The sequence below is a fragment of the Eptatretus burgeri genome, chromosome 2 (assembly GCF_056783735.1).
Source record: "Eptatretus burgeri isolate ZD-2024b chromosome 2, Ebu_testis_v1, whole genome shotgun sequence".
In the NCBI taxonomy this organism is placed as follows: domain Eukaryota; kingdom Metazoa; phylum Chordata; class Myxini; order Myxiniformes; family Myxinidae; genus Eptatretus; species Eptatretus burgeri.
Window position 1 is genome coordinate 18,328,596 of NC_140962.1, and position 24,720 is coordinate 18,353,315.

A 24,720-nucleotide genomic window follows, 5' to 3' on the forward strand; every position below is an offset into this window, starting at 1 on the left:
GACATGTGTTGGTCCCCGTGGGTCAGGAACTATGAACCAGAATATCACTAAGTTCCTTGACTTTGCAAGAAGTCATGGACTTAGGGTGGCTGGTTCATGGTTTCAGCACCCACAAGCTCATCGCTGGACTTGGTATTCCAATGCTGGCGGTGTGACAAAGAAGATTGACCATGTCCTCGTTGATGGTCGCTGGAGGATGATCCAGAACTGCAGGGTCTACCGCAGTGCTCAGTTCCTCAATACTGACCACCGGCTTGTTGTAGCGACTGTAAAGCTGCACCTTAAATCTGGGAGAATGGTACCATCCCAGCCGAGGCTGGATCTTGGCAAGCTCAAGGATGAGAGGGCAGCTGAGGAGTTTGCGAACAGGCTGAGTGGACATTTGGGGGGTCTGGGTGCTTTGAGGGGTCCTGAAGAGTTGTGGAGTACCTTCAAGACCACCGTCAGGATACGTCCGGCGATGACCACCGTCAGGATACGTCGGGCGATGACCACCGTCAGGATACGTCCGGAGATGACCACCGTCAGGATACGTCCGGAGATGACCACCGTCAGGATACGTCCGGAGATGACCACCGTCAGGAGCCGTCCGGACATGACCACCGTCAGGAGACGGCCGGACATAACCACCGTCAGGAGACGGCCGGACATAACCACCGTCAGGAGACGTCCGGACATAACCACCGTCAGGAGACGTCCGGACATGACCACCGTCAGGAGACGTCCGGACATGACCACCGTCAGGAGACGTCCGGACATGACCACCGTCAGGAGACGTCCGGACATGACCACCGTCAGGAGACGTCCGGACATGACCACCGTCAGGAGACGTCCGGACATGACCACCGTCAGGAGACGTCCGGACATGACCACCGTCAGGAGACGTCCGGACATGACCACCGTCAGGAGACGTCCGGACATGACCACCGTCAGAAGAGACGTCCGGACATGACCACCGTCAGGAGACGTCCGGACATGACCACCGTCAGGAGACGTCCGGACATGACCACCGTCAGGAGACGTCCGGACATGACCACCGTCAGGAGACGTCCGGACATGACCACCGTCAGGAGACGTCCGGACATGACCACCGTCAGGAGACGTCCGGACATGACCACCGTCAGGAGACGTCCGGACATGACCACCGTCAGGATATGTGCAAAGATAACCAACGTTATGATACGTCCGGAGATAACCACCGTAAGGACACGTCCGGCGATGACTGTCAGGATACGTCCGGCGATGACCACCGTCAGTATACGTCCGGCGATGACCACCTTCAATATACGTCCGGCGATGACCGTCAGGATACGTCCGGATATAACCACCGTCAGGAGACGTCCGGACATAACCACCGTCAGGAGACGTCCGGACATAACCACCGTCAGGAGACGTCCGGACATAACCACCGTCAGGATACGTCCCGACATAACCACCTCAGGAGACGTCCGGAGATGATCACCGTCAGGAGACGTCCGGAGATGATCACCGTCAGGAGACGTCCGGAGATATCCACTGTTTAAATATGTCCGGAGATAACCACCGTCAGGATACGTACGGAGATAATCACCGTCAGGATACGTCTGGAGAAAACCGTCATTATACGTCCGGCGATAACCGTCAGGATACGTCTGGAAATAACCACCATCAGGATACGTCCCGAGATAACCATCAGGATACGTCTGGAAATAACCACCATCAGGATACGTCCGGAGATGACCGTCATGATACGTGCAAAGGTAACTACCGTTATGATAGTCTGGAGATAACCGTCAGGATACGTGCAAATATAACCACCATCTGGGCAGAACAAACGTCCGCACACGTTTGGAGACAGAGAGAGACAGAGAGGGAGGGAGAGAGGGGGAGAGAGAGGGAGAGGGGAGCAAAGTGGAGGGGAGGTAGGGGAGGGGTTAGGGTTAGCGGTTTTTAATATATGTGGTTGAAATTTTTAATGTTGAAATAATGGGAGAACAGGCCAAATTTGTTGATGCCAAATTTTATTTCACAACCAGGATATTTTGCACTCTTTTGAGACAAATCCAACCTCCACCACCATAAGTTGCACCACTATCACACCACTAATGAGTGTAACGCCAACAATAAACTCAAGGGATCATCACGAAGACTGGGTTCTCCGTGGGGAAAACTCCGGAGTTTGGAAGGCAAATGAATTAAATTAAGATCTAATTAATGTGTGTGTGTGTGGTCATAAAGCATAACATAATATTCTCTCTTTGCTAACTCCTGCCCCCAACCCCCCTCCCACCCTTGACTCTTTTTCTCTCATTTTTTTTGTTCCTGTCTGTCTCTGTCTCTCTCCCCTCCTTGCTCCCCCCCCCACCCACAATAAAGTACAGAACACTCTCTCCCACACCTCTCTTTCTCTCACTCCCACCTCTCTGCTTGCACCTCTTCCCTCCTGGAGTGTTTAGTGATGTGTGCTGAGGTGTTACTCTCCCTCCCCACCTCACTCTCCAGCCCCCTACATTCATCACTCCCCCCCTTCCTTGCTCTACTATCCCCGTCTTCGCTCTCCTCCCCATCCCACTCTGTCTCTCCCCCCCCCGACCCCCCGCCCTCCTCTTAATATTCCGGTTAGCGAAGCGAAGGGTGGTATTTACTCGTCTATACAGAAAGGAGCATAGTACTTCTGTCATGCTTTATTGTAAATAGTTCCAGCTGTCTTGCCATAATAAAAATGGCACCGTTGGAAAGGTAATTATCCATTTACCTGCCAAAATAGTTGCAAAGCTGATAATTAATATCCGACTTGAAAAAAAAAATTCCTTATTTTCCAGGTTGTTTCGTTAACCACTTTCCGAAGTAGAAGGAAGCACAAGAAAATATTTTTACTGTATTGGAAACCTCCCCAGGGGTCGATTCACGTTCATCGACACGTAGGTGACCCGAACATTAGTTATTTCATTCGTCTTTGTGCAGCTTGTCCTTGGTCCCTTGTCAAGGGGTAATTCGGTGGGCATGGATTGGTTAGTTTGTATAATTCCTGGTGTGATGTCTTCCTTCCCCACTCCCTCTCCCAATCCTTTCAATCTCATTCACACAATCGGTCCATTACCCACCCCCCATCTTCACCAATCATCATTTCAACAATCCTTTCTTCACCCCATTGGTCTTACCTTTGACCCCGCACCCAAATGGTCACCCTCAGTCTGGTGGAGTCCCTCTCGGTTTTCGCTCCATTCGCATATTGTTTAATTGGGCACGTTCGATCCATCTGTGGTCCTTTATCCTTCCGGCCGATCGGATTACTTTCACTGCATGGGACTATGTCCATTCATGGCACAATTCACGACGCTTGGTGTTCGTGGACTTAGGGACAATGCTTCTCGCATGTGAAACAGTTCGTTCAATACAAAGGAACGGCACTGCATGCCTCGCCATGGCTCGGGACTGTCATGTCACAGCATGGTGCATCAAATGGCATGGCTCGGCTCGGCTCGACAAAGTGCGGCTCCAACCGTCCGTTTCAGCTCACAGTGTGCAACAGTTTTTTACGGCTCGGAATGGTCTGCCACGCCTCAGACAGTGCGTCACATCATGTCACGTCTGAAGTCATGCCCAGAATGGCCCAAAATGGCTCATTTTTCGGTTATCAAAGTCATTATCTGCGATAGATACATGAGATGTATCTGTGACAGATGAGATGGGATTTATCTATGATAGATGAGATGGGATTTATCTGTGATAGATGAGGTGGGATTTATCTGTGATAGATGAGATGGGATTTATCTGTGATAGATGAGATGGGATTTATCTATGATAGATAGATGAGATGGGATTTATCTATGATAGATAGATGAGATGGGATTTATCTATGATAGATAGATGAGATGGGATTTATCTGTGTTATATAGAAAGATGAGATGAGATTTAACAGTGACAGATAGATAGATGAGATGGGATTTATCAGTGACAGATAGATAGATGAGATGGGATTTATCTGTGATCGGTAGAAAGATGAGATGGGATTTATCTGTGATCGGTAGAAAGATGACATGGGATTTATCTGCGAAAGATAGATGAGATGGGATATATCTGAGATAGATAGATGAGATGGGATATATATATATATATATATATATATATATATATATATATATATATATATATATATATATATATATATATATATATATATATATATATATATATATGTGTGTGTGTGTGTGTGATAGATAGAGATGGGATTTATCTACGATAGAGAGATGAGATGAGATTTATCTGTGATAGATAGATGAGATGGGATTTATCTGTGATAGATAGATGAGATGAGACTTGTCTGTGATAGATAGATGAGATGGGATTTATCTGTGATAGATAGAAAGATGAGATGGGATTTATCTGTGAAAGATAGATGAGATGAGACTTGTCTGTGATAGATAGATGAGATGGGATTTATTTGTGATTGATAGAAAGATGAGATGGGATTTATCTGTGATAGATGAGATGGGATTTATCTGTGATTGATAGAAAGATGAGATGGGATTTATCTGTGATAGATAGATGAGATGGGATATATCTGCGATAGATAGATGAGATGGGATACATCTGTGATAAACAGATAAGACGGGATATATCTCTGACAGATAGATGAGATGGGATATATATGTGAGAGATAGATGACATGGGATATATCTGCAATAGATAGATGAGATGGGATACATCTGTGATAAACAGATAAGATGGGATATATCTCTGACAGATAGATGAGATGTGATATATCTGCGACAGAGAGATGTGATATATCTGCGACAGAGAGATGTGATATATCTCTGACAGATAGATGAGATGGGATATATATATATATATATATATATATATATATATATATATATATATATATATATATATATATATATATATATATATACACATATATGTGAGGGATAGATGACATGGGATATCTCTGCGATAGAAAGATGAGATGGGATACATCTGTGATAAACAGATAAGATGGGATATATCTCTGACAGATAGATGAGATGGGATATATTTGCGATAGATAGATGTGATGGGATACATCTGTGATAAATAGATAAGATGGGATATATCTCTGACAGATAGATGAGATGGGATATATATGTGATAGATAGATGAGATGGGATTTATCTGCGATCGATGGATGAGTATTATTTTTCTCGAAACATTATTTATACAGCAACTGATCAAATCCAATGAAGCATGACTTACGAATGTAGAAATGTTTTATTTGCCATTCGAATTGAACTTCTGTTCTCACTTTGAAAATAAATACACAATATTTGTAAAATAATCATACTTTTCTTCATGAAACGAAATTAATTCCCCAAGCCTGAAATTTGAATATTCTACAACAACAGTGTTGTAATTGTGGTGATGCTCTTGGTCTCATCATTCTTAAGTTTCTCCTCCCCACTCCCTCTTATTTTTAAAGGTAGCCCAAAGAGGATTAATTCCTTTGGATTATATCTCCCCAATGAAGCTTTTTGATCACACACATGATCAATTCGAGGATGTTATTGAGCACATTCAATTTTGGCACAGCATTATTCACTGCATCCAGCATGTGATCAAAAGATCTGGTGGTCATTTGAAGGTGGTGTCGTACTTGTCGAACTCAGGCACAAAGGCCAAAGTGGACCGTCCGATGAGGGTTAAGGACCATTTCTGATTGATGGCTTCATGAGCAGGAGAAAATAAGCAGCTGCAAGGTGTTAAAACACATCAGAACATGTGGAGGTGAACATTATCTTCACCCCCTTGGCATCTCTCATCGCACAAGTTAGATAATGGTTGCTTACTTGTTTGCAACTTTCAACATTCTTCTGTCGGAGATCCTTTATTTGAATGTCCACTGTACAACAATTCCAAATGATGTCCTCAAATTCTGAAGTAATATATTTGTTGTGAGCCTCCATTGCTTCCAACTGCTGAGTTAGAATATTGATCTGTGTGGAAAAAACAAGACAGTCATTAACAGCAGTTTCTGTTGTCTGTTCCACATAACCAGAAAGAATGAATGTGACATGTTTTGTTTTTTTAATTTGTTATTAAGACACTGTCGAGGCTCGTATGAGTGCTCACACACAGAAACACACGAGGGCAGCAAGACACAAGAGGGGGTGGGGTGGGGTGGTGGGGGGAGAGGGAAGGCAAAAATAGTGTGGAACAAAGACATGAGGAGATCTGTGGAAGGGAGTGGGATGGGCCAGGGTACACAGGGTAAACAACATGGACACAACAGGGACTTTCAGGTCCTAACACGACAGGGACTTTCAGGAAGAAAGCAGGGAATTTGAAGAAGGTGGATTTGGGATGGATGAGCAGGGGTAGAAAAGATCGTGGTTTTGGATGGGGGAAAATAAGAGATGGTGGTGAACAGCTGTTTTGATGACCTGGAGGGAAGAGTGGGATTGAACAGAGTGTGGGAGTTTATTCCAAAGGCAGGAAAAAAAGGAGGAATGAAAGAGTGAAGGTGAGCAGTTATTCTTGATTTGGGTAGTTTTACGAGAAGGGGGTTGCTGGCGGACCTTGAGCGCCCACTGGAAATATGGAGTGGAACATATCTCAGACAGAGCAGGGGAGGTGAGGCCGTAGAGGAGACGGTAGAAGAAAGAAAGACCACCGACCGGTCTGCAGTGAGAGAGCGAGAGACCAAAAGACTCAGCGTCATCATGGGAGATACCAATGATCCCAATTGCCTGAATTTCTTCAGCGTGAAGCCAAGAAAGGTGAGAGGCGGGAGCAGTATTCCATCAGGTTGCGGATGAAAGCTTTGTATGTGGTCAGGAGCTCAGGTGTGCCAAGGAAGGACTTTAGACAACGGAGGATTCCCAGTCGGCGACTGGCTTTGGAGGCCAGCTTTGAAATGTGGCTTTCCCAGGAAAGTTCATGACAGAAGGTGAGACCCAGAAGCTTGAATGAAAGGACTTCTTCCAGTGGATTGTTGAGAAAGTAGATGGGGGGGGGGGGGTTCCAAACAGTCCTTTCGGAAAGACAAAGTGAGAGTGTGAGATTTATCCGGATTGAAAGACATGCTCCACGTGTTAGACCAGTTTGTGATTTTATCCAGATCTGCAGAGAGCGAAGTAGCTGCTGCTTGCCGATCTGAGGGATGACACATGGTACGGCAGAGGGTGGAGTCATCAGCAAAGAGATAAAGAGGATTTGCCAGAGTGGGAGAGATCATTGATGAAAAACAGAAAAAGAACAGGGCCCAGAACACCACCTTGAGGCACTCCAGCTTGGACAGGAAGAGGGGATGAGAGAACTCCATTTAGGGCCACACGTTGGCTGTGATGGGAGAGGAAGTATGCGAGCCATGAGTGGAGATGTCCTTGGATACCATTGGAAGAGACCTTTGTGAGCAGGGCAGGGTGCAAGACAGTATCAAAGGCACATGATATGTCTTGGGATATGGCTCTGATTTCATGTATGGCATTGAGGATCTCCATCCATTATTGGGAGAGCAGAAGCAGCGTATCCAGGGTTGAGTGACCTTGTCTGAAGCCAAATTGATGATTGGAAATCAAGCCATTGGAGAAGAGGAAGGATTTAATGTCTGAAGCGAGGATGGATTTCACAACCTTGCTGATAATTGGGAGAACGCTGCTTGGTCTGTAGTTGCAGGGATCTGTTTTTGCACATTTTTATGCAGAGTGGAAATGTTTGCTGATGTCCTAGCAGATGGTAGATGACATTGAACAAATGAGAGGGTGAATAAAACAGAAAGAGGATGAGCAAGAGCAGAGGAGCAAGTTTTTAGGCAACGTGGGCTGATGCTGTCTGGACCGTATGCAGAATCTGAGTCGAAGTTTGACAGCAAGCTCTCCACCTTGTCAGGAGAAAAGGACACAGTGTCCAGGAACAGCTGGGTGTGACTAGGTAAGGTGGGTACAGAAAGCGATGGGTTTGGGACACAAGACTTAGAAGCAACCTCAGAGTTTAGGCATTCAGCCTTGTCAGGTGCCGTGTCAGCTGTGCAACCCTTTCAGGTAAGGGAGGGGATGGAGGGGAAACATTCACCAGAAAGAGACTTAACGAGAAGGGCACTCAAAAGAGCACATACCTCCATCCTGTAATGCCTGATCCACGAGAACATATCGGGCCCACTACATTTTTTTTAATTGTCATACTATATATCGTTTTTTGAGCCCCATCTCAAAATGGTGAGATATCACATTCAAAAATTATCATAGTCATATCCGGATCTGGATCTTCACCAAAATCGAAACAGTTTGTCCTTGATTCTGTCCACAAAATTTCATCTGGATCAGTGTCACAATTTTTGTGTGAGAGAGAAAGAGAGAAAGAGAGAAAGAGAGAAAGAGAGAAAGAGAGAAAGAGAGAAAGAGAGAAAGAGAGAAAGAGAGAAAGAGAGAAAGAGAGAAAGAGAGAAAGAGAGAAAGAGAGAAAGAGAGAAAGAGAGAAAGAGAGAAAGAGAGAAAGAGAGAAAGAGAGAAAGAGAGAAAGAGAGAAAGAGAGAAAGAGAGAAAGAGAGAAAGAGAGAAAGAGAGAAAGAGAGAAAGAGAGAAAGAGAGAAAGAGAGAAAGAGAGAAAGAGAGAAAGAGAGAAAGAGAGAAAGAGAGAAAGAGAGAAAGAGAGAAAGAGAGAAAGAGAGAAAGAGAGAAAGAGAGAAAGAGAGAAAGAGAGAAAGAGAGAAAGAGAGAAAGAGAGAAAGAGAGAAAGAGAGAAAGAGAGAAAGAGAGAAAGAGAGAAAGAGAGAAAGAGAGAGAGAGAGAGAGAGAGAGAGAGAGAGACAGAGAGACAGAGAGACAGAGAGAGAGAGAGAGAGAGAGAGAGAGAGAGAGAGAGAGAGAGAGAGACAGAGACAGAGACAGAGAGACCGAGAGAGACAGAGACAGAGAGACAGAGAGACAGAGACAGAGACAGAGACAGAGACAGAGACAGAGACAGAGACAGAGACAGAGACAGAGACAGAGACAGAGACAGAGACAGAGAGAGAGAGAGAGAGAGAGAGAGAGAGAGAGAGAGAGAGAGAGAGAGAGAGAGAGAGAGAGAGAGAGAGAGAGAGAGAGAGAGAGAGAGAGAGAGAGAGAGAGAGAGAGAGACAGAGAAAGAGACTTTGACTTTTAGGTCCTTTTATTACAAAATAATGTATACAAGATATACAATGCAACATAAGTTTTTCAATAAACCCACACAAGAAAGGAAAGAATAATATACAAGAGTGGAAAAAAAGAAGAAAACAATTCATTTAAAAAGCAATCGATAAAGCATTAACAACAAGAGAGTTTATACAAACGGATGCTCGAATTGTAAATTTTTAAAAGATACATAAGACAAAAGATAAGGAGATGATAAGAAGAGAGACAGGAGAAGCAACACAGGCTCCACACGTACCGCCAGAGACTAAGCAACAGCCCCTTGCGATTGCACGTGCGTGCCAAGCAAACAACAGCTGTGCAAAGTGGGAGGAGAGAGAGATAGAGAGAGAAGGGGGGAGAACAACAGCAACAGCTGACTCAAAGGGCAGAGGAGCTCCTTGTGAGGCAACGACCATCCATATCTAGTGCCCAACTGTGTCTGCGGACGTCCTCCTGCAGTTGGGTTACTTTTTATGAAGAGGTTGGTGGCAGGATTTGCACTCCGGCCACCGTAAAACCCTTCATTCCGCAAAACACAAAAACGCAAAAAAAAATCTGAAAACCCACTCCGTGGGAGTACCTCCTGTGCAGCTTCCCTTCGCAGGGCAGCTCACCGGATGATGGGATTGGGGCAAAGCCTTCAGGACCCCCCAATCTTTGATGATAGGAGGGAAACCACAGGGTAACATCCCTGGGTCAGATTGCGGGAGAGTGTGTCGGAGAGGTGCTGAGGTGTCGTCCACCAGACGGCGGTCTCCTTGGGTTAACCTGAGACGGTCCCTTCGGGTGGGTGTCTGGAATGTGCTATCCCTAAGAGAGGATGTTCACCTGTCTCTGTTATCATCTGAGCTCAAGCGTTTGGACATCGGGATTGTAGCTCTCTCTGAGGTTCAGAGACCGGATTGCGGCGAGATAATGATGGGTGGTTACACCTACTATTGGTCTGGTCGCTCTGATGGTTACCATACCCAAGGAGTTGCTGCAGGTGTGTCCAATAAGCTGACCCCAATGATAATTGAGGTAACACCGGTCAACGAGCGTATAATGAGATTAAGGATTCGTCACTCCTTAGGTGTCATTTCCCTGGTCTCTGTTTATGCTCCGACTGAGGCGAGTGATCTCACCGTGAAGGATGCATTCTACACCACGCTCGAGTCTGTGGTTGATCAGTGCCCCAGACGAGATACACTTCTAGTCTTGGGGGATTTCAATGCATCGACTGGAACTGATAGGGATGGTTATGAGATGTGTATTGGTCCCCATGGGTCAGGAACTATGAACCAGAATAGCACTAAGTTCCTTGACTTTGCAAGAAGTCATGGACTTAGGGTGGCTGGTTCATGGTTTCAGCGCCCACAAGCTCATCGCTGGACTTGGTATTCCAACGCTGGTGGTGCGGCAAAGGAGATTGACCATGTCCTCGTTGATGGTCGCTAGAGGATGATCCAGAACTACAGGGTCTACCGGTGTGCTCAGTTCCTCAATACTGACCACCGGCTTGTTGTAGCAACTCTAAAGTTGCACCTTAAATCCGGGAGAATGGTACCATCCCAGCCTAGGCTGGATGTTGGTAAGCTCAGGGATGAGAGAGTAGCTGAGGAGTTTGCGAACAGCCTCAGTGGACACTTGGGGGGTCTGGGTGCTTTGGGGGGTCCTGAAGAGTTGTGGGGTGCCTTCAAGACCACCGTCCTTGATGTTGCCGATGGATGTCTTGGAACTCACCACAGGGCAAAGAAGAATTTTGTCTCTCAAGGGACACTGGATACCATTGACCAGTCGCAGGGCCAGGCTGAATGGCATAGCTGAGCTGTTCAGGGAGCTGAGGCGTAAAACTGTACGTGCACTGAGGGTGGACAAGGAGGCCGATGTGCGAGGAATCTGTGAGGGAGTTGAGCATCACCTGTGGACAGGTGATTCTCGTCCTGCTTAGAGGGGAATTCGCGCATTGCGTTCATCCAAGCCCATCCTTCAGAGCACTGTAGTTAGAGCAAAGAGTGGTAGGCTCTTGACAGAGTCTGAAGTGAAGGCCCGCTGGGTCGGTTACTTTGAGCAGTTGTACGGGGCTGATCCCCCAGCTGTTGAGTTGGACGTCAAGGGTGTTACAATCCCTATTGCTGACCCTCGAATCAACTGTGGTCCACCTTCGCTTGTGGAAACACGGGCTGCGGTGAACCGATTGAAACGGGGCAAAGCTCCAGGGATCTGTGGCATCCATGCTGAACTTTTAAAGGCTGGTGGAAATGCTATACTCGTGTCGTTGCATGCAGTTTCCGTGCTCTGTCTGGAACACAGGCATCATCCCAACTGACTGGAAGAGGGGCCTTGTTGTTCCTCTCTGGAAAGGGAAGGGTGATCGCCAAGAATGCAACAAACACAGAGGGGTGACGCTGCTCTCAGTGCCGGGCAAGGTCTTTGCTCGGATAATTCTTGATAGGGTTCGCCACCATCTGCTTGAGCACCAGCGTCCAGAGCAGTCAGGCTTTACACCAAAGAGGTCAACGATTGACCGTATCATTGCTCTTCGGGTCCTCACCGAACGCATGCGAGAGTTTCGGCAGGGGCTGCTTGCAGCCTATGTTGATCTCTGTAAAGCGTTCGATTCAGTGAATCGGGATGTCCTCTGGAGGATTCTTGGTCTTCGTGGGGTGCCACCAAAACTGAACGATCTGATGTCTGAACTCTACTCTGGTACTAAGAGTGCTGTGAAGTGTGGTGGTACCATCTCCGACTTATTTCCAGTTGTGACTGGAGTTCGTCAGGGGTGTGTACTGGCCCCCACACTTTTCTGCACTTGTATGGACTGGATTTTAGGGAGGATGTCGGAGAGATCAAGCTGCAGTGCATCGTTTGGGAATGTCAAGATCTCGGACCATGATTTTGCAGATGACGCAGTCATCTTTGCGGAGACTTTATATATCCTTTTGGGGGCCATCGAGGTGCTGAATGAGGACTCGCAGCCGCTAGGATTACGGGTTTCTTGGGTCAAAACTAAGATCCAGGCTTTCGGTGACATCTTGGATGCTGCTGTCCTGTCAGTGTCTGTTTGTGGTGAGGATGTTGAGGTCGGGGAGAGATTCACTTACCTTGGCAGTGATATTCATGTCTCTGCTGGCTGTGAGTCAGAGGTCAATAGACGTCTGGGTCGGGCCTGGGGAGTCATGGATTCACTGGATCATGGGGTGTGGCGTTGCCGGTACCTATGCGTCAGGACGAAAGTCCAAGTCTTCAGGCCCTTGGTACTTCCAGTCTTGCTCTATTGATGCGAGACTTGGACTCTGACCAAGGATCTGAGACGAGACTGAATTCCTTTGTTACCAGGTCTCTTCGGAGAATCCTTGGCTATTGCTGGTCGGATTTTGTGTCCAACGAGCAGTTGCTGAGAGAGACTCGGATGAGATTTGTTACCTGCATCGTCCGCGAGCGTCAATTGCGGCTGTATGGACATGTGGCTCATTCTCCTGACGCTGATCCTGCTCACCAGATTCTCTCAGCGGGGGAGTCTCGTGAGTGGAGGAGACCAGTGGGCCGACCACGTGCGTCGTGGTTGCAGCAAGTTGACCATAATCTCAAGGAGATGGGGATGGGCCTGGCATCTGCTTGGGGGGATGGCCAGACGGAGGCCCTGGAGTACCAGGGGAAAGTGGACGCAGCGACGCACTGTTCTGGCACATGCTCCCATACCTGACCCGACTTTGCGATTGCATGTGCGTGCCAAGCGAACAACAGCTGTGCAAAGTGGGAGGAGAGAGAGATAGAGAGAAAAGGGGGGAGAGAGAGAGAGAGAGAGAGAGAGAGAGAGAGAGAGAGAGAGAGAGAGAGAGAGAGAGAGAGAGAGAGAGAGAGAGAGAGAAAGAGAGAGAGAAAGAGAGAGAGAAAGAAAGAAAGAAAGAGAGAGAGACAGAGAGAGAGAGAGAGAGAGAGAGAGAGAGAGAGAGAGAGAGAAAGAGAGAGAGAGAGAGAGAGAGAGAGAGAGAGAGAGAGAGAGAGAGAGAGAGGAGAGAGAGAGAGAGAGGGAGAGAGAGACAGAGTGGGAGAGAGTGGGAGAAAGAGAGAGAGAGTGGGAGAGAGAGAGAGTGGGAGAGAGAGAGAGTGGGAGAGAGAGAGAGTGGGAGAGAGAGTGGGAGAGAGAGTGGGAGAGAGAGAGTGGGAGAGAGAGAGAGTGGGAGAGAGAGAGAGTGGGAGAGAGAGGGAGAGAGAGAGAGTGGGACAGAGAGTGGGACAGAGAGTAGGACAGAGACAGAGTCGAAGAGAGTGGGACAGAGAGACTGGGAGAGAGGGAGGGAGAGAGAGAGTGGGAGAGAGAGAGTGGGAGAGAGAGAGTGGGAGAGAGAGAGTGGGAGAGAGAGAGAGAGCGGGAGAGAGGGAGAGCGGGAGAGAGGGAGCGAGAGGGAGAGAGATGGAGAGAGAGATGGAGAAAGAGAGAGATGGAGAGAGAGAGAGGGAGAGATGGAGAGATAGAGAGGGAGAGATAGCGAGAGAGAGAGAGAGAGAGAGAGAGAAAGAGAGATAGAGAGAGAGAGAGAGAGAGACAGAGAGAGAGAGAGAAAGAGAGATAGCGAGAGAGAGAGAGAGAGAGGGAAAGAGAGAGAGAGAGAAAGAGAGTGAGAGAGAGAGAGAGAGAGAGAGAGAGAGAGAGAGGGAGGGAGGGAGAGAGAGACGGAGAGAAGGGGGGGAAAGGGGAGAGGGAGGGGAGAGAGAAAGTGGGGAGAGAGGGAGAATTTGAAACCCATTTATTGATCTACAAAAACGCAAACATTGGAAACTACAAGGGCACTCGGGACAGCGCAAAACTCCTCCCCGTTTTGCCAGATCCAAGAGAACATATCTGGCCCAATACATTGACGAGGCATCGTGATATATCTCGTTTTTGATCCCAATCTCTCAATGGTGAAGAATCACTCAAACAATGAGCCTGGTGTTGGCTTCGTGGTTTGGGTGGTATGATGGGATCCTCGGGTCCTGAGTTTAATCCTCGTTGGCTACTGAATTAATACATCAGTGGGTTGACTCAGCCTGTCCTCCTTCTGAGGTCGGTGAAATGAGTACCAGTGTGTACTGGTGGAGGGGCACTGCATCAGCAACACAGTCACACTTCCAACAAATGGTAGCTACCCCGGCAGCTAAGCTGCCTTATGCAAGAAGAAGACGACTGAAATAATTTGAAGCAGAACTGCCACCGTCGCTCAAGAACCGGAACGTACATCGTTTGGAAATAGATTCCAGACCACACAGCTCCACAATTGAGCACCCCTTCTGTCCCTCAATCACTAAACATCAGGAATTTCTGAAGGTACCTCACTCAAGAACAAAATGGATTCAATTGTGATTGAAGGTGCAAAGTACACATATAATTTCACAAATTACAATCAACACCAGTATTCGACACTAATGTCCACAAACGAACGCCGGAAGACAGGGTGCCTGATTTCAGGTCCATCCGAGGGACCACACACACGTTGATGAATCACGCTGTCTCTGAGACATCAGAGTGAAAGTTTGCAACTGTACTGAGATTCAAACCCAGGCTCGATGGCTCAGAGACAAGTGCACAAACCTCTTGATCCCACATCATCCCGCCAACTTTTCACAACACTGTCGATGTCTTTTTGATTATTATATTTTTAAAATAGCCCGAGAAGGATTCATTCCTCGTTATGTTCGATTGCCGATGAAGTCTTTCAATCACGCACGTGATCAATTTGAGGAAGATGATTGAGCGCATTTGATTTGGACAGAGCGTTTGTCGCTGTCGGCAGCATGTCATTGAAAGTTCTCGTGGTCATTCAAGGGCGTGGCAATACATGACAAGCTCGATCAGAACCAAAGGATAAAGTCGACCATCCTATGAGTGATAAGCACCGTTTTGGATTGAAAGCTTCATCAGCAACAAAATATCATGAGGAATCTGAAACGTGTGACAATCGATAAAATTACACTTTGGAAAAAGATAGTCAAATTATAAATGTAGTTCAAGTCATGAAAGATACACGTACAAAATAAATGGAACACACTGATGTGAGGCTGATTCAAGACTTAATTTTGGTGCTATATTTTGAAGCCCCATTATCCCCCCCCCCCCACTAGTAATCTTCCATTTGTAAATGTCTTATGAGCAGCATGACCTGCAAGGTGTTAAAATCCATCAGAACATGCGGAGGTGAACATGATTTTCCCCCTCTTGTCATCTGTCGTCCCACATGTTTCATATAAAAATTGCTTACTTGTTTGCAGTGATTCTGTTGCTGCTCCTGAAGCTGATTTTCCACTTCTGACAGCTTGCTCACAGTGTTTGTCACACTCTTTGAAAGTCCCTCACATTTCGATGTTATCACTTCAATTTCTTTGTCCTTCCCTTTCAGCAATTGTGAAAGCAAATCGATCTGTGCGGAAGAAAAATTGTGCTCATGAAGAAGCAGAAATAGCATCAAGAAGAAACACCACCAAAGATAATCATTTACACATACAAGCATAGATCATGATGAGTGAATTAATCACTCATACAGAAAGGTGTACAAAGAAGAAGAAATACCATGTATGGCTTCCTACCTGTTTTCTCCATTCTAGTTCATCTTCATTTTGCTGTAGGTGCCTTTGCTGTGGGTTTCCTTCCATGAACAGCAATTTGAGGTCCATGTCTTTCATGTTGTGCATCTGTGCCTTGTTTTTAGAACACAAGTCCTCAGAGCACTCGTCTATTTTTTTTCCTCGCCACCAGATCTATTCAACGTGACTGTCATCATTTTGGTGAAAAGTTGGAATACTACAAATCGCCACCGGTGTTTAGTTATTTAAAAGAGGAATACCTGGTGGTCATAAATTTGAAATTTCAAAAGGATCGGTTCACTGGCAGCGTTTTCACAGCTCGTGGAAGTTGGAGTTTTTCAGTTCATTGTGGGGTAAAAAGATGGCGTTTTTAATTGAGTGGGATTTTTCCATTGCCTATTGCATCATCCAACATAGTCTCTGGCCCCACAAGGCAGCCGTTACATCAGCAGTGTTAGTCTATGACAGTTGTGCCATCAGCGCGTCTGGTTTTTGGATTTCGATTAGGAAAACACCCACAAAACATATGTCACGTGAGTCACACAGGTGAGTGAAATAGTTTATTATTCAGTTTCAGTAGGATTTATTGGCATTCCTTTATTTTGGTATATCTATGGATATGTGGGATTTGAATCAAAGAGAACTTTCATATGTAGATCTCCGATTATTGATACGAGCACCTGGTCATTTCATGTCACACGAGTCACGTCACGCGAATCACGCAATCAACTTCGACTATTTACGATTAAACTGTGGCTTGTGTTCAATGCCTTGATTGAAATTTTTTTCATTTGTTTTGTCGTGTTTTAAGCCATGAATGATGATTTCTATGAATTCACTCTTTACTGGGCAGGACTGGTGCCAAAGGCTCCAAGCCCGGTGGCAATGACTCCACGGTTGGCGTCAAGGGCTCAACATTAAGACAACGTAATCGGCGGAGCAGACTGGGAAACAACCCTGAGTTATTCGAGGAATACAAAGCTAAAAATTCCGAGTACAAACAAAAATATCATAAAGCAGAGAAGCAGAAGCTGAAAACCGATCCTGTTGCGTTGGAGAGTAAACGTGCAAAAGACTGAGAACGACAGAGAAGGTCCAGAGCTCGAAAGGCCTTACAAGTCACACCAGTTGGGACACTCAGTCATAAGGCATATGGTTCACGTCAGCAACTCCATCGAGCGACCAACATAGTGAAAGGACTCCTTCCCAAAAGTCAAAGAAAAAAGGTGGCTGTGGTTAAAAGACGAACGAAGGAGTTTGGTATCAAAATAAAATGGCCTGAGAATAAGACACGTATGACACGTCTTGCTGAAGGAACGATCAACCGCGTTCAGATGTTCTTTTGCAGCGATGATATCAGCAGAATGGCACCGGGGAAAAGGGACGTAGTGACTGTGCGAACGGCAACTGACAAAGAAAAACGCCAGAAGCAGCACATGGTGATGAATATGAAGGTGGCGCATGCTTTCTTCCTGGAGGAGAACACTGATGTCCGTATTGGGTTGAGCAAGTTTTCAGAATTACGACCACCGCATGTGGTGTTGAATTCTCAAATCCCGATGAACGTGTGTGTATGCGTTTATCATGAGAATTTTATTCAAGGAGTCGACGTTCTGCACAAAGTCTTTCCTTCGAAACCACCGTATTCGAAAAACTTCCCTGGTACCTGCCTAATTTCACCAACTGACCCCAAATGCTGGTTCAGCATCTGCGACCATGTAAATTGCGGCTACCAGTACAAATACCTGTTGCCCGACGTCAATGAGGACCTGAAGAACACAGCTATAAAATGGCTCAGCTGGCAGGATACAAACGTCCGCCTCCAGAAAATTGAAGAATCTGGTACTGTTGAACAGTTGCATGGCTATGTCTCTGAAATGGCTCCGAAATTCTTCAAACATTGCTTCATCAAGCGTATGCAGGCGAAAAGCTATGAAGGACAAAATTGAAGCTCGTGATTCGACATCAATAACTGCGGTCCTGCAAATGGACTTTGCCGAGAATTTCTCGTGTATTGGGCAAGATGAGGCCCAATCTGCTCACTGGAACCAGGCCCAGGTGACGCTGTTCACTTCGGTACTCTGGTTTCGTGAGGATGTCACATCGAGTCATCGTAAGTGACTATCTCCAACATGATAAGACAGCCGTGGTTGTGTTTCTCGATGAAATTCTGAGGGCCAGCTCGATGGCTGGTTCTCAGCATCTAATAATCTGGACAGATCGCCCAGCTAGCCTGTTTAAAAACCGATTCACTGTCAGCACCCTTCCGTTACTTTCCGCCAAGCATGGCCTGGAGGTCACCTGGAATTTTAGCGCCACAAGCCATGGCAAGGGTCCAGTAGACGGTATTGGCGGGACATTGAAAATAATCGCCACCAACAAAATCAAGTCCCGGCGCGCGATCATCAATGACGCCAACGACTTCTACAAGGCCGTCCAGGACTCTGCCATTGGTGTTTGTCTCATCACCACTGAAATGATCAAAGTTCGAGAAGCCGAATTGGGCCTCACTTCTGTCTTCGATCATGCTCGCCCCATCAAAGGTATTGCATCCTATCATTGCATACAAAATAAAGATTGAGCAATCGAGACGAGAGTCTACACTTCCGAAGTACTCTCTCGTCCGATGGAAGCAATGGTAGGATGCAATACCACCACTGAGCCGAGCATGGTCGAAGGTGCGTACTATTGTGTGTACTACGAAGCTTCGCCCAAGTATTACATCGGAAGGGTGCTGAACCCATGCACCTGTGCAGCAATTGCAGTTGGCCATTACAGAATCGAATTTCTTAAACGCGATGCACTCACGGGTACATTTACCTGGCCCCGCTCTAAGGACAGAGCGTGTCCTCCCAGTATGGATATTTGCCGGTCCAGTGCAACTCAACGGGCATGATCCATTCACTGTGAATGACCTTGACGACATCGAGGCCAAATTTCAAGTTTTCCGGCGCAGTCAGGCTGCTCGTCCGAAGTTCTGAACCATCGCTGCCATTCCCCAACCGCGATGAGGGTGATTTGTAATCTAGTCTGTTTTGAGAATTCGTTGTTGAGCTTTCTATTTTTACAGTGTGTTCGTTTCGTGATTTTTTGATAATTAATCTATCGTTTGCCAGTGTTTCAGGATGTGATGAGTAATTTGTTGGATGTTATTTTTGTTCCTTTTTGCTAACAGGTTATTACACATAAACACGCATTTCAGATTCATCAAAGCTGGTGAAGCAATTCTATTTTGGTGGATCTCCGTCCAGGATTTCGACGATACCCTTGGAAATGGATAATCAGGGTCAAATCTCGGCATTTTAGTCCCTATCATCAAGTTCTTGTGCATTATAAGAGAGTTTATACTGTTTTCACGGAATTTTCAAATAGTTTGGCCACTTTAAATAACGTACATAACAAATATTTCAAAAACCTTCAACTCTGTCACTCGAGTCACATTTCTCTGTCACACGAGTCACATATTTAGATTGCTTGTGTGAAGGGATGGTGAGCAATTGCTGCGGAATAACCCTTCCTCAAATTCTGCCATATATCAGGCTATTACCCTCCCTGAATATCACTCCAGTCCATCAGATAGTTTCATACGAAATGGCAAAAACGTGAAGCAGTGTTGAGAAATTCTGTTTCTAGCGGTCACACGAGTCACAGACTTCAAAGTGCTGTCATTCAATGAAGAATGATTCATTCGGATTTCGTTTTAGCCCACATCAAAAGAGCCCAACGTTCTACAAGCCTGCAGAAATAAAATTGCTCACCGACGGGGATTAAAGAAAGGACAGCTCATTATTTCTGCAAATGTCACACGAGTCACGAATGGAATGGCTGACCAGGAGGCATTTAATCTGAAAGTCAGATCGATAAGCATGTCAAGCAGCACAGGTCGAGGATAATAACACACAGTATGTGGGAGGGTACGTGCATGGATTGTGTGACATGATAGATATTATCAACCAAAGGAAAGACTATACTGTACTGTGAGTAAATCTCAGAAAGTATTTGCCTGTTGGTGAAACTTGTCATCATTCTGCTGCATCTGCTCTAAATGCTGAATCCTTCGAGACATCATTTCACGACTCTGTTGATCATGCATTTCAATACGTGGTGCCAGTTCATCGATTTGCAAAAGTGAAACCATGTAGAAAACTAAAACAGCACTTGGTGGAGTGCATACCTATGTCAGGCAGAACAACGTACGTTTTGTATGCCACTGATAGGCCGGATCCGAATCTGGACCTTAAGAACAAGCCGATTAGATTTTGGTTATCAACTAACGAGTTCAACCACCGAGTTGTGTCATAACCTGTACATAACTCTTTGAAATACTGTATCATGCCATATATATCGTTTTGGGCCCCATTGTGGCCCCAACAGTGAGAAATCGCTTTAAAATATATTTTTTTAAATTGTCGTATCTGGATCTGGACCTTCACCTAAATTGAATCGGTGCTTCCTTGACGCACACCCCTGTCCACCAAGTTTCGTCCAAATCCATCCACAGCTTTTTGAGACATTGTGCTCTAATATCATTTTTGTACCAATCTCTCAATCGTGAAGAATCAATTAAAAAATTCTCGGATCCGGATTCTGATCAGGATCTTCACCAAAGTGTAATGAATTCCTCCTGGCACGGACCCAACCTTTCCATCAAATTTTGGCCGAATCCGTCCCAACTTTTTGAGATATCCTGCTCACAGTAAAACAAATGGACAAACAGACAAGACAGACAAAGACAGGCGTGAAAGCATCACCTCCATCCACCTTCCATGGCAGAAGTAACAAGCTTCTCTGAGTTCTGTATGAATTATTTGTTATGTTCAGTGATTGCAGGTATTTCGAGAATAGTCGTCATGTTTGTTCAGTTATGTCAAGTTGAGCAACAATTGGTATCAAAACTGAAGTTAACGTGAGTGAACACCAAAAGCCAGATACCTGTTCATTGTATTTCTCCTCTTGTTGCTGCTCCTCTGGAGTGTTTTGTGGTTCCTGTACCACCTGTGCCACCTGTACCCCATTTTCAGGCAACGCCGAGACACATCCCTTTTCCTCAGTTTTTGCTGATTTCTATCGGGAAAATTAAAAAAAAAAACATCAACAGGTGTTTCGAAATTTGTAAAGAATGTGGTTGTGGTGACCGTTCTCAAGAGTGTTGCTTTCCCTTGACATGGTGTTGGGGAGACATGATTTTGTGTATTTCACCGCAAGCTTTCTGAAAAGCTTATTGAACCAGTTTTTCTTACTTACACAGGATTTCGCCATTTCTGATCACGTCAATTCTGTTGAAAGAGAGAGAAAGTTGGGATAAGGGAAATAGATGAGGGACAAAGGAGGGAAATAGTCACCTTCACGTGGTTTCATCAATGGTATTCACTTTGAATAAGTGGTGAAGATTTTAACGACTATTTTGACAGATGCCATATCTCCATTGACACACAGGTGTGTTCATTATTAAAGAGAAACCAAAAGGAATTTTTTTTCTTCTTCTGAAAACCATTGAAAATCATTAATCATGGCCTGATTTGAAGGGAAAAAAAATTCTTCCCCTAACTCTTCCCCAAACTAACTCATTTCCCCTAACTCGTGCTCCCCGTCATCCCTTACACTAATGCACGTTCCTTTTAACTCTACTGTTAAGCTACGTCCCCACTACACATTCCATGTCCGTCCGTGTCTCCCAAAATCCATTTCTAAATATAACCTAACATTCCCTCCAACTTGTTCCACGGGCCCCATGAGGAACTGTTCCTGCCCCATGAGGCCGGTCTATCGACGCTAAACCCTTCCCACTATCTAATGCTCCTTTGCCGAGGCAGGATGCTTACCACATCCTGGCCGGGCTATCGTGTACTCGGGGCAAGGCCCCACGAACCTTGCATCTCCAGGGCGGCGGTTTACAGCACGCACGTCCCTTTCCGTTGGCCGATACCTGGGGCCTTGTCGCCCTGTGCATCGCGCGCGCTCGCCTTCAAGGGGTCCGCCATGCGAGCCAACGCGCGCCGCTCGCCCGTAACTCACGCTGCGAGATCCCCAGTGACGTCACCTGCGCACCGAACCTGCGCGGTTTCCCGTGCAGGCCCGCACGAGCGCATCGTCCCGGGAACCCGCTCTGCATGTTCCGCGAACAGAACACGCAGTGTGCAGCATGGGGAGCTTCACACACGCGCCCTCATGTGGACCCGTCCATTCCAAATTCGCACAACACTCGTCATCTACATTCTCACCGTCCACGTGGCCGGCTTGTATCCAACGTGGAGCGTTCTCGCGCCGGATGGTGATCGCACAGACGCGCGCGTGCGGGCCGTGCGTGAAACGCGCCATGGACCTCGTATGCGCCGTCACGCGAACCCGGCGCGGTTGCCAAATTCACCCTTTGCGGCCTTCCAGGCTTGCTTTTCCTGTCTCCCGTCTGATTCCGTCCGTGTCCCATTTCCACACATTCCATGTCATTTGCACAAATACTTACCTTCTGGCACACATTTCAACATACACTCCGGGACAATCATATTGGGGATTCGTGTTAACTCAAGGGGTCCCGAGGTCTCTACCCCCCCAAACTCTGCATGGAACCGTTCGTACCATGCACCCGCTCAAACTCGTATGGCTCAACTGGACTCACCTGGTCGCATTCCACTTCGAGGGAGCTTATCCACTCCCTCTGTTCCTGAGGGACGCTATCCTGATGCTCGCACTGGTTCACAAAACATTCCCCATGCTCGTCCTCATTGTCCCGTCCTATCTCGACCTGTGTGTGCTCATTTGTAATTTCATGTAATTCCTTCCCCTCTTTCGATTTCTGCATCTCCGTCTCCTGATCTATCTCCCGTGTCTCTTATATTCTCTGCTGGTGTGAATGAGAATGTCCAAGAAACTAATATACCTTACAGTACGTCAATTTTTACAGAAGCTGAACTGTTTCAAAGCAATATGCTCAAATATGACCCCATTTTGTGAAAATGGCGGCCATAAATATTCAGGCCAGCACCTGGTTAATATTCTGGCATAAGATCATGAGCAATTGGCAGCTCCAAAGTGGTTATTAGACACAAACAAAAACATGTAGTAGGCATTATCTATATAGCTCATGCAGCATGGCGGCCATATTGGAAAATGGCCGCTCTGTCCAACAAAGGTACAATTTCAAGTGCCTCCATGTCTGAAATTGTTTACAATGTAATTATCTATGTCTGTGCCAATTTTGATGCTTTTATTAAAAAATGAACAATTGGTTTGCTTATCCGCTGGAGGAACATAACAAATCGTAATTTGGAGGGGTTTTGCTCCGTACACCACTGATCCGAATCCCGTTAATTTCTCTGGGGGCGGAGGGGTTCGAACCCGCTCCTGACACCAAAGTGTTGTGGGCCAGGGTTCGGTTGTGATAAACGACCACAAGGTGGAGCAGTAGAGCCGTCTCCCACCGAACACCCGGAATTTAGGTCATGACTCTCGGACAACTCCGAAGGTCACAGGTCCCTTAGCGGACCGTGGATGCCAATATTTTGACCACGTGGCATTGGGTTAATTATCTCGATCTCCAATATACCTAAATAACCATGGTCCAGCTACCGGGGAAACCACACCCTCGGCCGACTTTGTCCGAACCAAGTCGCTGTTACCGACTCGGATCTGGCGTAACAGAGCGGAAGTTACCAAAGCCGCGCCGGACAACGATTTCCGGCACCGACGGTCTCACCAGTTCTCAATTCGCACCGTGCTGGGTCAAGGTCAATGGGAGAAAGCACAGAAAACGAGCTGGAACATTTAACACTGGGGTTTATTTATAAACAATAATCGGGGAGGGGAGCACACAAAGAGCAGAGTTATCCAAATAAAAGAAATGCAGGCAATATACAGCGAGCGAAAAGCACTTAACAGTTCTACTGAACAGATTGGCGCCACACACACAAACACACACACACACACACACACACACACACACACACACACACACACACACACACACACACACACACACGGTGGCCGCGGCCTTTATCTGGCCCTTCAGCTCATAGTGTAGTAGATAGTAGAAAAATCATGCAAATTATGATACAAGCATCAAATTTGGCATTTCTGTTCTGCAGGGCTTTCTGATCAAATCTGCCGGATTGGCCATTTGAAAATCCAAATTTCGAAAAAAAAAAATTTTTTTTCAAAAAAATTTGAAGTAACAGCTGGCTGAAATTCTTGAAGCGCAAGCGAACATCCCAGACAGAGAACCAAGGGAAGATGCAGTCATCATTGATGGCTCAGCACTTATCAATGCCCTACCTCCAGGCACTTCAAAGATATTTGATGACTATGCGAAAAAAGACATCATCCTAAAGGTGGAATCCTATGGTGCCAGGTACGAGAGGGTGGACGTCGTGTTTGATGTGTACAAGAAGTCAAGTCTGAAGTCCGAGGCAAGGTCAAAAAGGCGGCAAGGAATCAGAAGAGTGACAGGAACCAGTAAGACCCCAAGTAACTGGAGAAGCTTTCTTTGAGATGACATCAACAAGACTGAGCTGTTTCACTTCCTTGTGGAAAAGATGTGTGAAGCACAGACGACAAGCACAATAATTGTCACAAAAGGAGAAGATGCCATTAGCAACACAAGGAAGTCACTGGATGCTGTGTCTCCATGTTGTCATGAAGAAGCTGACACTCGAATATTTGTACACGCCAGGGATGCAACGACAGATGGTAGCAAGTCCATTATCATAAAGGCTAATGACACGGATGTACTAGTCATAGCAATATCTGTACTGCCATCCTTACAGGAACTAGGTCTTGAGAACATGTGGATTGCATTTGGCCAAGGAGCCAAGGCGCGATGGATTCCAGTCCATGAGGTAGTTTCTGCAATGGGGCCTGAGAAAGCTCGAGGGATGCCATACTTCCATGCGTTCACTGGATGTGACATCGTGTCTACCTTCCACAGTAAAGGGAAGAAAACTGCATGGCAGACTGGGAACGTCTTTGATGATGTTTCTGAAACATTCACCAATCTCAGCCAGCATCCAACATTGATTTGTGATTTTGACTTTTTTTTTTTTTTTTTTCAAATTTAAAAAAAATTCGGATTTTC

At 46.2% G+C, this 24,720-nt stretch overlaps 1 protein-coding gene across 1 annotated transcript in view; it reads right to left on the minus strand.

The window, feature by feature from the left end:
* Positions 1–24,720, minus strand: part of LOC147031512 (uncharacterized) — a 40,046-nt gene that overhangs the window by 9,768 nt on the left and 5,558 nt on the right. Inside the window, exons 2-5 of the mRNA XM_085849688.1 lie at positions 20,898–20,929; positions 20,586–20,717; positions 15,332–15,490; positions 5,805–5,951 (exon numbers count right to left, since the gene is read on the minus strand). Coding sequence (XP_085705814.1) covers positions 5,805–5,951; positions 15,332–15,490; positions 20,586–20,717; positions 20,898–20,912 — 453 coding nt within the window. The 5' untranslated portion in view covers positions 20,913–20,929. The remainder of the gene's footprint in view (positions 1–5,804; positions 5,952–15,331; positions 15,491–20,585; positions 20,718–20,897; positions 20,930–24,720) is intronic.